The 15,821-nt window shown below is 34.4% G+C and overlaps 1 protein-coding gene across 1 annotated transcript in view; it reads right to left on the bottom strand.

Moving 5' to 3' along the window:
• Nucleotides 1-15,821, bottom strand: part of ADAM10 (ADAM metallopeptidase domain 10) — a 138,360-nt gene that overhangs the window by 61,883 nt on the left and 60,656 nt on the right. Inside the window, exon 5 of the mRNA XM_012783034.3 lies at nt 1,874-1,974. Within this exon, the coding sequence (XP_012638488.1) occupies nt 1,874-1,974 (101 nt within the window). The remainder of the gene's footprint in view (nt 1-1,873; nt 1,975-15,821) is intronic.

Raw genomic sequence — 15,821 nt, forward strand, 5'->3', positions numbered from 1 at the left:
CCAATTAATTTCTTTCTATTTATAGTAGAGATGGGGTCTCGCTCTTGCTCAGGTTGGTTTCGAACTCCTGAGCTCAAACGATCCGCCCGCCCCGGCCTCCCAGAGAGCTGAGATTACAGGCGTGAGCCACCACGCCGGCCCAAATAAAAGATTCTTTACTAATCTTTCTGTTTCTCTGGCTTTTGAATGTATTGTTTCTCCTGCTTGGAACATTCTTTCCATCTTCTCATGGCTAACCTAATTCCTGCTTTTTTTTCAGAGACAGGTCTCACTTTGTCATCCAAGCTGCAGTGCAGTACAATAATCACAGCTTGCTGTAACCTCAAACTCCTGGGGCTCAAGTGACCCTCCTGCCTCAGATTCCCAAGGAGCTAGGGCTATGGGTGTGCACCACCACACCCAGCTAACTTTTAAATATTTTTTTAGCTACAGGGTCTCATTATGTTGCTCAAACTGGTCTCGAACTCCTGGCCTCAAGGTGATCCTCCTGCCTTGGCCACCCAAAGTGCTGGGATTATAGACATGAGTCACTGTGCCTGGCCACCTGTTTATTCTTTAAGTTTCTGATTATTGCCCTCAAATACTTCCAAGGCTAGGTCAACTACTCCTATTGTGTGCAGAGTATCACTGTGCTTCTAAACTTTTATTACCCTAAATTATTTCTGTGTCTCCAATTAAACCATATGCTTTCTGAGAACAAACTTTTATCTTAATAATCTTCACATATTTCCAGAACTTACCAGATTCTGACATGTGGCAGAAGACCAATATATACTTTTTCAATGTCAGAATAATTAATATTAAAAAGACCAATCGGAAATAGAACTGTTTATGCCATTTTGCAGATCAAGAAACAGATCTAAGTACAAATCTTCATGGTTCAAGAAACATTACTCCACCCTACTACTTTTACAAATGGTGTCCAAAATATACGATAAATGTTTTATCATAAAAGAGAAACTGTTTTCTCATTTTCAATTTATGTTTTGAGTAATTATGACCTGTCACCTATGACTAAAGAAAAAGGAGGCCACAGGAAAAAAAAGAACAAAAGAGCAATCAGCCAAACGGCAAAAAACCACCCACAAAAACCTTATAATTAAATTGTCTATAAGCACTGAGATTTTTATTAGGGTGATGAACCAGACTGGTTTGTCTAGGGACACAGAACTTTCAGTGTTAAAACTGGGGATTCACCAGGCAAATCAGGGCAAGTTGGTAACTCTAATTTTAATTCTAATACAAATATTTACATTTATATGAAACACAAATTCAGATTCAATTATTTTTACTGTATAATAAAAAATGTAATAAGGCAAGGCCAGGCACAGTGGCTCAAACCTGTAAGCCCAGCACTTTGGGAGGCCAAAGCAAGAGACTCACTTGAAGCCAGAAGTTCAAGATTAGCCTGGGCACCATAGCAAGATCCTATCTCTACAAAAAAAATTACAAATTAGCCAGGCATGGTGGTGCACACCTGTAGTCCTAGCTACTTAGGAAGCTGAAGCAGGAGGAGTGCTTGATCCCAGTAGTTTGAGGCTGCAGTGAAGCTATGATTGTGCCACTGCAATCCAGCCTGGGCAAGTGTGTGACACTCTATCTCCAAAAAAAAAAAATAAAAGTAAAGCAGAGTATATTTTGGACGTGTAATGTAATGTTCTTTGAGTTATGCATATCTGTATTCAAATTTCAGTACCACTTCTTTATTATTGGCAAATTATCTGGCCTCTTTGACTATTAAAAAACATAAATTATTTTCTTACAGTGATACAAATCTCTCAGAAATTCTAGAACATACATTTTTTTAAAGGCAGAAACATATGCCCAGGTTCATTTCCATTTCTTAAATGTAAGCTAGTGTTTAAATTCTTACCTGTGTTACTTCCTCTACACCAGTCATCTGGTACTTCCTCATCCTTTCAAATACTGAATGATCTGCACAGCCCCCCTGTGGACCATATTTATGGGGATAGTCTAAAACACAAAGAAGAAATATCATTAGTGTCACATGTTAAGATATAACTAGTTATCTTACAAATGAAAAATTAACTGTCATAATTAATGAAAGCCATAAATTCTTATTGAGCACCTATGGGAAAGGCATTAAACTAGGCATTTTTATTTTAAAATCTGGCAGGTTCCTAAGTTCTCCTTCAATAAAAATCACTGGTCTTTAGTTTTTTGTCATATGGATGATCTGTGAATTCTAAAAAAGGACAATAATTATTCATTATTCAGGATTTAACTTTTCTAATCTTTCCCACTTAAGATACATAGAGCATCTTAAAACTGCAATTTACCTGATCTGTAATTTATAAATTTCCCTTCAGACACATTAAATTTCCTATGCCACAAATGTACAAAGCCCCTTCAACCTGAACTACAGGTAGGCTGATATTATATATGGCTTGAATTCTTTCCACGAATACCAATTGGCCTCAAGGAAAAGTAACCTAAAAACATACTCTATGGCAGGCACGATAAAAGTAGACTGAGTTTAAATTTACTCAATGTATAATTCAAGTGACCACTCTGCTTAACAAACCAGCATCTATTTTATCATTTATTTTCCCTTAATAAAGTGATTAAATTATCCCTAGCTGAGCTGGTTCTATTTCTAGAAAACAGTTCAATTTAGTTTAGTCATTTAAAAGTTAATTCCACTCTTTCAAAGTTCTACATACTTCTCCCTTGTTAAGGTCTTCCTTAGTTTATGAACATATTTTATAATTCAATCTAGTAACCACAATTAAAAGAACTGGCAAAATAAAACACCAAGACATGGATATAAGAGGAAGCATCAAAAAATCCTTAAGTAGCTTATAAATGTAATACACAGAAATATAATTATAAACACTACAAGTAGTTTCTTAAAAAATCTAGAACCTGAAGTGGACATCAGGGAACTACAGTTGTCCCTTGGTATATTTGGGGGATTCCTTCCCCATACCAAAATACAGGCATACTCAAACCCCAAAGTGAGCTCTGCGTAACCTACATCTAGAAAACGCTGGCCTTCTGTATACGTGGGTTTCACATCCCATGAATACTGCATTTTCCATCTGAGTTTAGTTTTTTAAAATCTGCATATAAGTAGCCCTTCACACTTCAAACCTGTGTTGTTCAAAGATCAACTGTATTTCATCGGAAATTCCAGTTAAATACTAGAATATATATAAAAACCGGCAGGTGGGAGGTAAGGATTATAGACAATCTGCCTACACTAATACAACAGCTCTGATTTAAACTTTAAATTAGTTTTTATCAGAGGTCAAGGTTGTAACAGGTATAAAATTCAATCAATAAATGTAAAAGTAATGACATAATTAAAATTACCATTTCACAACCTCACATACACAAATTAATTTAGGCAAGGATCATCAATGGGTGCTAAAACCATTGGGTCAAAGTTGTGAGGGAAGGGCCGGGAGTGGTGGCTCACGCCTGCCTGTAATCCTAGCACTTTGGGAGGCCGAGGCAGGCGGATTGCTCAAGGTCAGGAGTTCAGGAGTTCGAAACCAGCCTGAGCGAGACCCCGTCTCTACCAAAAATAGAAAGAAATTAATTGACCAACTAAAAATATATATACAAAAAAAAAAAAATTAGCCGGGCATGGTGGCGCATGCCTGTACTCCCAGCTATTCGGGAGGCTGAGGCAGTAGGATCGCTGAGCCCCGGAGATTGAGGTTGCTGTGAGCCAGGCTGACACCATGGCACTCACTCTAGCCTGGGCAACAAAGTGAGACTCTGTCTCAAAAAAAAAAAAAAAAAAAAAAAAAAAAAAAAGTTGTGAGGGAACAGGATATTCAGTCTCTGAAAGTATCACCCCACAGATTACTTATTATTATATTTTGATTATATATTATATTTCCTTTATATTAGCAATATAAAGGAAAAAGGTACTTTCAGATCAAAGAGAGAGATTAATTAACACTTCAATTACCAAGTGATCACATTTAGCATTACCAAACATAAGACGACCTAAAACTATGTACCTCCTGATGTGATGCATTAAAAAATTTCCAGTATTCTTGCCAAAATAGTTTAAATCTAATCATGAGTGAATAATCAAACACACTGAGAATAAGGGGCATTCTATAAGTCACTGATCTAGACACAAGGAAAAAAATGCAGTGTCATTAAAAAAGAAAAAACAGAAAAAGTTGGGAACTGGGGCTAAGGGAGCCTGGTATAAATTAAGACACAAAAAGAGACATAATAAACACATGCAAAAAAACGTATTTTTATGACAACTGAAGAAATACTATAGATTTTAAATAATTTTTATAGTCTGTATATTAAATGATATTAATGATAACTTTTTAGGATTGAAACATTATTATAGCTATTTAGGAAAATGTACATATTCTTAGGAGATCAGAGAAGTATTTAGCAGTTAAGTTTCATGTCTGCAACCTACTTTCAAATGGTTCCCCCAAAAAGTACATTGGAAGGGGAAGGATGCAAACGTTAAAACATGGCAACCCAGGGGAAGGATACACATGTGTTCATTGTGTAATTCTACTGACTATTCTGTAGGTTTGAAATTTTCAAAAAAAAGTTACGACTAAAAGATTGCAATATCTGTGGTACTCAAATGATTTTGAAGTAGAAAACTAACATTACAGAATTGTTGGAAAGAAAAAAAATGATATATTTAGTGTTTTACTGTTTCAAAGATTGGCTTTGAGAAAGTGAAAATATAGTATCACCCAACATATATTTAGTAAGATTCTACCACAAAGGCTGGAAAGTTTTACAGTATAAAATGCCAAGATTTTCAATTCTCACCTTTTAGTAGATTTGTGATGTTAGCATCACAATGCCTTTTTCTGCTATTAATTTTAACCTGAAAATATCACAATAAGCCTCGCCTAATTCTTAACAAAACCTAGCTTGCCTGGACCATCAGTTCATGAAATTCCTCCATACCAGGAACACTCATTTCAATCAACAACAACAAAAAATGTACAGGCATACTCATAGACAAGTATATACATACATGTATACACACACACATACACAAGTTCCTTATTCAGTTAATAAACTTGATCCCTTGATATTTTGCTAATTGTTTTAACTATTATATAAAGACAAGTTAAAGCTTGATATTAGTTACTTATATATCCATTATTTTGTGATACTTTCCCCCAATACTGGGACAGTAACTAAAAATGTGGCATGATTATTTGGCCAGTTTTTTCTTCAATCATGAATAAGAAAACTGTTTATCTAATTCTTACCAACAATAATGAATATTATAATGAATCCCGCTGCTGAATCTGGCAGTAACTAGGCAAATAAGTTAAAAGTGCTTTCAGAGTACTAATTTATTAAATATTTTACCATATAAATAGATGAGAACAATTTATAAATATTTTATCATATAAATGGATGAGAACAATTCATATACTTTCAAATTTGTATTTTAATTTCTGTTGCAGGGTAATAAGCCACTAAATTATGATTTACTTACTATGTTCTACTCTTCTTATTCCTTTATGAGTTAGTTTGTACTGCCTTAATATACATTTGTTAGAATAAAGTTAATACTTAAGTTAATAAAAACCAATTTTAACTTTATCTTAGGGTAATTTAAGATTAATGAAAAAAACATACATTTAGCAACATTTGATGACATTCTTATAGAGGTGAATTAGATAGAGACACCCTAAAAGAGCTTTTAACTACAGTTCTAATTTATCCTAAAAATTCTTAAAACATCTTTATAACTCCCATACCAAAAACTGCTCTCTCACACAATGACATGAAAACGGACACATGATCACCTAGAGATAAACCCACTTCCAAATAAAAGACTATGTAACTTAGACTTTCAAAAGAAAAGCCCTGTTATTAAAACATTTACAGCCAGTTTTCAGGTGAATGTCCCCTAAATGTCTATCATGCCTGGTTTTCCCCATCCCTCACACTTTACCACACTACCAAACAAACAAACAAACAAGTATGCTGGGGTAGGTGGGTGGAAATAATCTGTTTATCAAAATATATAACCTTTCAACAGCCCCTCATACCAGAATATCAATCACCTAACCAGTTTTTTTTTTTTAGTTTTTAAATTTTCAGATTTTATTTGAAAAAACAAACAATTTTACTCTTGGCACAGTTTGGCAGTAATTGACTATAGTCAAAAGGTTCTTTGCTATTCTGGGCACAATTCTAGACTAAATTTCCCAGCCTCAAGTTAAGAGTGGCATGTAACCAAGTTCTAGCTGAAGGAGTGTAAGCAAAAGGATAGTAACCAGCCAAGATCTTCTGTGGTCTTTTCCCCTTCTGAATGGCTAGTCAAAGACAACCTGGGAACTGCACAACAGTATAGGCACAAAATAAAGGAGCCTGAATCCCTCAATCAGTTCTTGAAGAAAAGCTGCCTGATAAGGAATACTCACATTAGACTGTTAGGTAGTGAGAAATGAGCTTGTAGTGCATTTTGCCACTGAATTTGGGGGCTGTTTGGAATTGTACTTAACATTACCTAAATTCATGGTAAAAACTTTTGTCAAGGAGAATAAAAGAACTCATTTTATATCTGACCTCCATTGGCACTTGGCGAATTTTTCCTATCACAGATAATTCCAAAATAATCTTGGCCTAACATATCAGTAATTCCTTAACAGTGTTTACACAAGTATTTTTATTGTTTTGTTTTCTGAAGGTTTTCATATATAACTAGTTTTCACCCATTCAAAGATATAAGTTTTGCACCCAAAAATCAGTCATATAGTTAAGTTGAAGACTGATACTCTGAGGATTCCTAAAGATGAAAGCTTACAGACTCTACAACACCCAGATTTAATATTTTATATGCTTGGAGAAATAAGTACTATTATCATTTTTCAAACAGTTTTTCAAGAGAGAATTTATCCAATGTAAAATCTTCAGTTTTAGAGAGCAATAAGTTGTGAGGCTCATCAGCAGTTTAATTATAGTCCACCACATAATGAATACATCAAAAAACTTTTTTTTGTTTCCATGTATAATTTAGTTCCATGAGTATAAAGATATACATCAGTTGCTATGCCTGATTTGACTTAAATTTGAGAAATAATATACTTAGTAATCTGATCATGACAGAAACTAGGATTTATCTTCATTCAAAGAATACTTTGAAATATATTTTGAATCTGCTCCTACATAGGCCCAAAAGAGCTACTACAAAATATTCTTTTTCTTTTTTCTTTTTTATTTATTAAGACTAGTCAAGTGCAGTAGTGAGGAGGGGGAAAAGTAGTAGAACAAGGAGTTCAATCTGTAACTGACTGTGAACAATCACGTGGGATAACTCACTACCTTCGGACCAGCCTACAAAATATTCTTAGAAGAAAGAATTTTATAGCTTCCACACACTTGAACAATTTCATGTGCACAGCATTTAGTTGAACATCTTACTAAATTTAGGAACAGAAAAAAAAAAATCCCTATCTTAAACAACTGTAATATCATTTTCTTTAATGTAATGACATAAGGTAAGTCAAAGAATAATGTACATGTCTGATTTATATATAATTAGCAATTCCTACTATACAATATCCCAATAAAATATAAAAACTTCCCAGATATTAAAAAACACTACACATACTGACATTCTGTAGTCTTCTAATTCATTGGCACTGATGCTAAGTACTTAAACATTTGGATTAAGGTAACCAAATACTGTCATGGGTATCTCACCTACTTGATAAAATGTATGTGTTGATACATTTACACACACACACACACAGAGGCTTATAACATTGTATGTATAGCTGATATTAGAGTGTATTTTTTTCTACCACTCCTCCACACAGAAGTGCTATATAGCCAGTATTCAGAGCAATACCACACTACCTATAGGCTACTATCAACAAGAGTTGAGAAGAAGCCAGTAGAAACTTAAGAATAGAACCACCATGCACAGCAGGCTGTTACCCCCGCAGAGTGAAAAGACAGCCTAGACTCAGTAATAAAACTGTCCTAATTCTATCTCATCACCAATAGATTGCTTTGGGTCCTAATCAAGAGTATCTACATTTCACAAAACCACCTCTTCTGGTACATCATCTGGCAGGGATCAGGAGAATTCCTCTGCAGCATTCTTTATCTCTATCAGGAGACTCCAGCAAGAATCAAGGAGAACCCCAGAACTATTTCCATTCTTAGAAAGATATTCCCCTGCCCCTCATTTCTCCAATGATCTTTTCCTACCTCAGCTTCTCATTTCCATGGTTATACTTTTCAACCTGTCATTACTGGTAGCTGAAATGCCTTCATAATCTCAACTTCCAGCATCCTACTTTCTTTCTACCACTTTATCTTTTCAGCACATTCCCTCTAGACTCTAACGATCTTTCAACACCAGTAAGACCTTTCAATCTGCCAATACTACTACCTTGTTCATTGTATCACTGGATATTCCTTCTCTTCCTTATTCAATCTAAATCCCACAGTCAGTTACCACTATAATTACTCTACTGCATTCACCATCAACTCCCTAGTCCTTCATGCTAGCCCACTTGACTCTCAACCAAATCCTGTTTAAATTCAACTCTCTACCTACACTCCTGAAGTTGAATGGGGCTAGAAAAAAACTGGTAACTATGACTATGCTCACTCAAAAGTACATGATTCTCAAGTAGTTCCTTAATGCCAGAGTCCATTCTCTATTTTATTCCCCTAGTTAACACCAAGCAGTCCTTGCTTTGCCACAGTAGTATAGGCCAGCCTATAAAACTGGCCATGTAGCAAGCTAAAACTATGCAAAGCTATCTTAATAATCAATGAAAAAAAATTACAATTGTCCTGTGAACTTTAAAATCTTTTATCAAAATACTGAAACTCTCTTAGTATTGGTTATTAATGTATAGGGGAATGAAAAAAATAATAAAACTAATATTTATTCAGTCTACTGTAATTTAAAATATTAGAAATATCAAGAATTAGAGAATTTAAAAAGACTGTTTTATTTCTTTGTTAATTATATTTTATATATGATAAATTAAAGATATAAATTCCTTTTGAAAGCTTAAAATTTAGGGCAAAAAACATTTGCAAAGCAACAAAAGCAGTATTTACATATGCTTCAAATTCTGTCAGCACAAAGCTCTCCCAATAGAAAAAAAGGTGGTCAAGCATAACGTTTTCCCCATATACTTCAAAACTTCTAAAATAGCCCATTTTCCCTAGTCACCACATTAACTATAAATGGCCAATGACATTTTCCCTCTAAAATTACTGACAATATAATCCTCAATTCTAGAAAAAGCCTTTGTTCAACTAATGAATAAGCCCTCATTGAGATGCTAAATCATAGGATGCACTGTAGTTCCCCTGAAAAGGCCAAACAGCATATTCTTTCACAAAGAATGAGTCATGGGTGTAGGATATTCAGCCTTTTAAAACAAAGATCAGCTTTAGATCTATTGCCTTTCCTCTTTCAGTTCCTTTGCATGCCAACCTCTTGCTTTTGTTTTGTTGTAGGAGACACAAATATAAATAATACATATATTGTGATACCATCTTAAGTAGGAAACTGCTCTAGTTAACTCTGAATCACCCACTCCAGTGAGGGGGAATATTTATAGTTCAGATTCTCTACCCAACAGAACCACACATTAAACACCAACTTCCTACATCCTCACTACTCCTCTCCATGCAGACTGGCAGATTAGGAACTTGACTGCAAGGTCCAAGTCAAAACTGGGTGCAATCCTCCAATAACATGCTATGAATCACCAAATACAATCAAGTAATTCAACCTTTATTATATTACCTGAATTTAAAAGAGTGACTTCAAATAATAATTATGCATTATTAAATGTTAATAAGTATTAATAATTATTAATTATTAATGGACATATTAGTTAAATGTATTAATAATTATATGTGTAATTAAATTATTAATGATGAAATTATTGATGAATTAATTAAAATAATTAATGAAATCGTTAATAAATGTATTAACTAATTTAATCATTAACAGATTGCAGAAGAGTATCATGGAATGAGGTCCTTGCCCCTGAAAATTACCATTTATTTTCAAAGTTGCCAAAAATCAACAAGGAGTCACTGATAGAAAATAAAAGGAAGTTTTTGGTCTTTTTTTTTGAGGAGAGATGAAGAGTTTGGAGAGAGGGAAGGTCTCTAAATGTTCCTTCCCCTTCTAATTCCAGTGTATAGGAGTCCTTTTCTCCCCTGTACCTCTTTCACAATTACCACACCTAGTTTCTATTTGGGAGGGTGAAGGAGCATGAAGAAGAGCATAGCATGGTTGTCCATGGGAAGTGGAAGAAACAGAAGATGGTCCTCACATAAACTCACAACACTGATCTCCCAGGAAGCAGAGATGCCAGGCACGTAACTCCCCATCCATGGTTTTTAGAAAGAAAGGGTTAGTGTTGTTAGCAAAAGGAATCATAAATCAGGTCAATAAGAGAAATGTTGCTTAATTTTTCTGATCAATTACAAACAGAATTACTAGACTCTTAAGTGCATAAGGAGAGAAACTTTGCCTTATTCATCACTGCAACCACAATACCTTAAAGTATCTTATACAGATTAGGTACTTAAATAAAATCTTTAATTAACAAATTAATCAGTCATTAAACCTGTAAAACTTATAACTAAAGCTTAAAATGAAATCTTGCAACACACTGATTTAAAGTGATCATCATTTCCATTTATTTGTCTTGAGACTAAACACTAAACACAGCAGTAAATGGGTAATTTCAGGCCAAAGAACATGCCAGTTTCCTTTCTTTTCTGAAGTTTCCAAGCTATGACAGCTAGAAAGAATTAGTTGCAGCCAGCCTAATGCTACCCTTCTGCCATCACAGATTCTTTCCTCCAGCAGTCAAAAGTCTACCCCTTATCGTCAAGGTTCAAGTCAAATGCCACCTCCCCTGGCAAGTCTTCCTAAATCTCCCTAAAGCTCCCGAGTAGCTGGGACTACAGGCATGCACCACCATGCCCAGCTAACTTTTTCTATATATATTAGTTGGCCAATTAATTTCTTTCTATTTATAGTAGAGACTGGGTCTCACTCTTGCTAAGGCCGGTTTCAAACTCCAGACCTCGAGCAATCCTCCCACCTCAGCCTCCCAGAGTGCTAGGATTACAGGCATGAGCCATCGCGTCCGGCCGCTGAAGCAATTTTTAACAGTAAAAAAGAAGAAACAACCTATATGTCCATTAGTTGGTGGGTTGGTAAATAACACATTCATCAATGAAACAATGGAACGTTACTATGTAGCCATTTAAAGGAAAAATGTAGAGCTATATTTACTGACATAGAGATCTAAGGTATACTGTAAGTGAAATTTAAAATAGTAAGTAAGTGAGATCTAAAGGGCCATTCACAAAAATGTTAATGGTGGTAGACACTTCATCTTCTATTTAATTTACACAAAGGAATGTATATTTTATATAGTCATTTGGTAATCAGCACAAACAAAAATATTTCCACCTTTAAAGGAAAAGCAGTTTAGAACTGTTAACTTCTAGAAGAGATTTAGTGCTGTGGTATATACCCTCATTTCACACCTGGAGAAAATGAGATCCAGAAAAAGTAAGTTACTTGTATAAGGGGTTACAAAGCTATTCTAACACATCACCCTGATTTTAATTCTAACTGCTTTCCCACACATATTCCACGCCTCAGTTCTCTGACATATTACCTCTTGTGCTTTCTCCCTACCATGTCTGCCATAATTTACACAATTTTGAGCAAATGAATTAAACCCTAAAACAATTTTAACTAATTGATCTACAAGGTTGCTTTTAAACCCATGATTCTTAGACTCTCTAGCAGCTAAAACTAGTAAAATCAACATCTATGAATTCCTAGACTAATGTTCAAATATAAATATAACAAGATTGCTTACTGAGATTACCACATCCCCAAATGTACAAATCATGAACAGAATTTAATATTTTTATAATAAATCAGATACCACAATGCCTCTTCAAAAGCAGCTCTTTGGGGAGGCCAAAGACTTGGACCAATGTCCTCAAGCACTCTCACAAGGTCACTAGTATAAATAACAATTATTGAATTATGCTATAATAGATGTGAAAGACTGAGTTTTAGCTCCCCTTATCCCTAGAACATACACATACTCCTAAATGCTATTTTTTCTAGCTTTTCTATAATTTATTACTCATAAAAGTTAAATCTAAAATATAAATTTGCTCTTTTTGGTAGTGAATACAGCTAACCTGTAAAATTAATAATGATACCAAAAATAAAGAAGCCTTAGCTTTCTCCTAACTTTTTAAAAATCCTCTCTGTAAATGTCTCTATTGTTATTTAGTTCTTTGCCTTTCAGCAGACTTTAGACTAATCTCTCCTTAGAATGTAACAGGAAAAGGCACTGGAGTGGAAGCCAAGAGACACAGATCTTTGTCATGATACTATATTGCACAAGTTTTAGACTCTTTAGGTTTCCATTTCTGTCATCTTTATTTTTATTTGTATTTTACTTTTTTTGAGACAGGGTCTTGCTCTGTCTCCAGGCTAGCATGCTGTGGGCGTCATCATAGTTCACTGCAATCTCAAACTCCTGAGCTCAAGTGATCCTCCTGCCTCAACCTCCCAAGGTACTGGGACCACAGGCATGTGCCACCATACCTGGCTAATTTTTCTATTTTTGGTAGAAACAGGGTCTCACTCCTGCTCAAGCTGGTCTCAAACTCCTGGCCTCAATGGATCCTCCTGCCTCAGCCTCCAAAAGTGCTAGGATTACAGATGTGAGCCACCATGCCCAGACATAGTTTCCCTCATCTTTAAACAGAGCATTGAATTCTAGTGCCTTTTGCAATACTAAAATTATAGAATTTCTTATTGTAATCTCTTTGTAAACCACTTCAAACACTGTAAAACAAAATCATGAGGGGATAGTTCTCAGAATAAAAAAACAAAAATTTCAAATGGAACTTTACTTTTTAGGGTGAGTTTCAAAGTTATTTTACAACACAAGCTTTGTTATTTTTAAATAACTGTGTGTTTCTGACAGCCATTGCAGTACATTGAGCTCCACTGAAACAGCACTGGGGCAAACAAGAGCCAGATAGGCACCGGGAAACTCTGTTTCCTGCTGAAGAAAAATAACTAAACATGGGCAAAGGAGATCCTCAGAAGCCAAGAGGCAAAATGTTATCATATGCATTCTTTGTGCAAATTTGCCAGGAGAAGCACTAGCAGCAGCACCCAAATGTTTCAGTCAGCTTCTCAGAGGTTCCTAAGAATTGCTCAGGGAGGTGGAAGACCACATCTGCTAAAGAGAAAAAAAAATTTGAAGACATGGCAAAGATGGACAAGGCCAGTTATGAAAGAGAAATGAAAATCTATATTCCTCCTAAAGGAGAAACGCAAAAGAAGTTCAAGGATCCCTATGCACCCAAAAGGCCTCCTTTTTCTTGTCCTGTTCTGAGTATTAACCAAAAACCAAAGGAGAACATCCTGGCCCATCCACTGGCAATGTTGCAAAGACACTGGGAGAGATGTAGAATAACACTACTGCAAATGACAAGTAGCCTTATGAAAAGAAAGCTCCTAAGCTAAAGGAAAAATACAAAAAACACAAAAAGAATGTTGATACATTATAAGAAAAGGAAAGCCTGATGCAGCAATAAAAGGAGTCATCAGGGTTAAAAAAAAAAAAAGGCAAGAAAAAAATGAAGGAGAGTGAAGAGAAAGATGAAGAGGAGGAAGATTAAAAAGATGAAGATGGTGATGATGAGTAAGTTGGTCCCAGCACAGTTTTTTTCCCTTGTCTATAAACCATTTAACCTCCCTCTACACAACTTATTCCTTTTAAAGAGAAAAAATTGAAATGTAAGGTTATGAGAGATTTGTTTTTAACTGTACAATGTCTTTTATTGGATAGATGACACATTACCAATGTGTCTTTAGACAGCTCTGTCTTGCTGACACGTTCAATAGCCACTAACCTTGCCTAGTTCAGTATGGGGCTGTAAATTGGAATGGAAATTTAAAGTAGGTTCTTACTGGTACACAGCACAAATTAGTTATATATGGGGATGGTAGTTTTTTTCATCTTCAGTTGTCTCTGACGCAGCTTATAAGAAATAACTGTTGTTCTGTTAATTGAATAGCATTCTGTAATTACAAAAAAGGTTTAGCTATTTTGCTGACATTCTGAAGGCTTCTAATTTTTATTTTTTAAAAATCTTGTATTTCTGAAATGATTCATTATATTTCATTATAGCTAACATATTTTGTATTTATAGTTAAAGGTAACATATACATATCATATCCATACACAGATACACATATAACCAATCTGAAAAGCTCTTAATCTAAAATTTTCTCAACTTGAGTTCTTCCTATACAAATAAACATATAAATAAAGTTTCTGACAGTATAATATGAAATGGCTGGGCATAATTGTTCCAAATTCTGCCAAAAAGAATTAAGCTCCTCACTATCTGTTTATCTGATCTTTTAAAACTGTTTCTAATTTAGTATCATACATTTCTAATTAATACCATTTTTAAAATAACTATCATTTATCATAGCCGCCTCAACTTTTCTGCTTTTGTTCCTCTGAGTTGTTCAGAGAAATGTATATTTTCCTAGAGATTAACTGAAGAAAAAAGAAAAGTCAACAATGCCTCAAAATTTTTATATTTCCTTCAAATAATATTCTATGATGAAATAAGTTTAATATTTAAGATCAATGCTAATTAAAGTATATAAATTAAAACATATAGTAGAGAGATTAACCAAAACATTTATATACACTGTGGGAGTTCTGAAGCCATACATTTAGAACTTCAACTTTTTGAAGTTGAAAGCCATATATTCTACACTTCAACTTTTCCAATTTTCCTATTATTTGTGAATGACGATATTAATCTGATAATATCAGAGATTGACCAATGCTAGCTATTATCGATTACCTACCAATTCAATTTTTTCTTCTCTCTTTTCTTCTTTCTTTTTGTCCCTCCCTCCTACTTACAGTAACACAAAAAGGGTTAGAAGCCTTAGTAATTGTGACAAAACTCATTTATGTCAAAAACTTCGAAAACACAATATGAATCAAACCAATAAAGGTGAAAGAAAAAAACCACCACAATATAGAACTAAATGATTTTTTAAAGGTTACAGAAGCAAATTCCTCAACTTTCCACAAATGAGGCTTCTACATGAATGAAGAGGCCTCCATCTTGAAATAGTAAAATAAAGTTTAACAATCTCAATTTTTCAAAACAAGAAATAATAGGGCTTCCCACTGAAGCACAAGAGAAAGAAGAGAGTATAGCTATGGGTAGCACACATGCTGAAAATAAGGTATCTCTACTACTACAAGGCTCCAGCAAATTCAAGCTCTTGGGGGTTTCCTATACAAGAAAATCAATACCAAATTTGAAATGAAAAGGATAAACCCAAATAAATTAATACTTATTCTGTAGCTTGATATACTTCATTAAAATTTTTTTAATTCAGAGATTAAGCGCTTCTCTATAGGTATAGCATCGAAAAATTACTCAGACTATTATCTCTGGGATAGGTAGTACACAAAAGGGTGCAAAAGTACACTATTACAACTAATAATTCCAAGCAATCATGTACTCAGACATCCCTAAAACTTGTCCATGTTAATAAGATTACTACTATTATAGTTTACAGGACAGTGTTTTTCCAAGTTTCTTTAAAATAAACTGTGCAAAGGATTAAGTGATATTCTTACATTGTCACAACTGTCCACACTTTTATGTCCTAGGAGAGAGTGCTTTTTACTACCTATGTACACAATTGAACAAGTGTGAATTTTAATCTGGCAACTGTAGATACTTAT

Source organism: Microcebus murinus, chromosome 6, assembly GCF_040939455.1.
Source record: "Microcebus murinus isolate Inina chromosome 6, M.murinus_Inina_mat1.0, whole genome shotgun sequence".
Classification (NCBI taxonomy): domain Eukaryota; kingdom Metazoa; phylum Chordata; class Mammalia; order Primates; family Cheirogaleidae; genus Microcebus; species Microcebus murinus.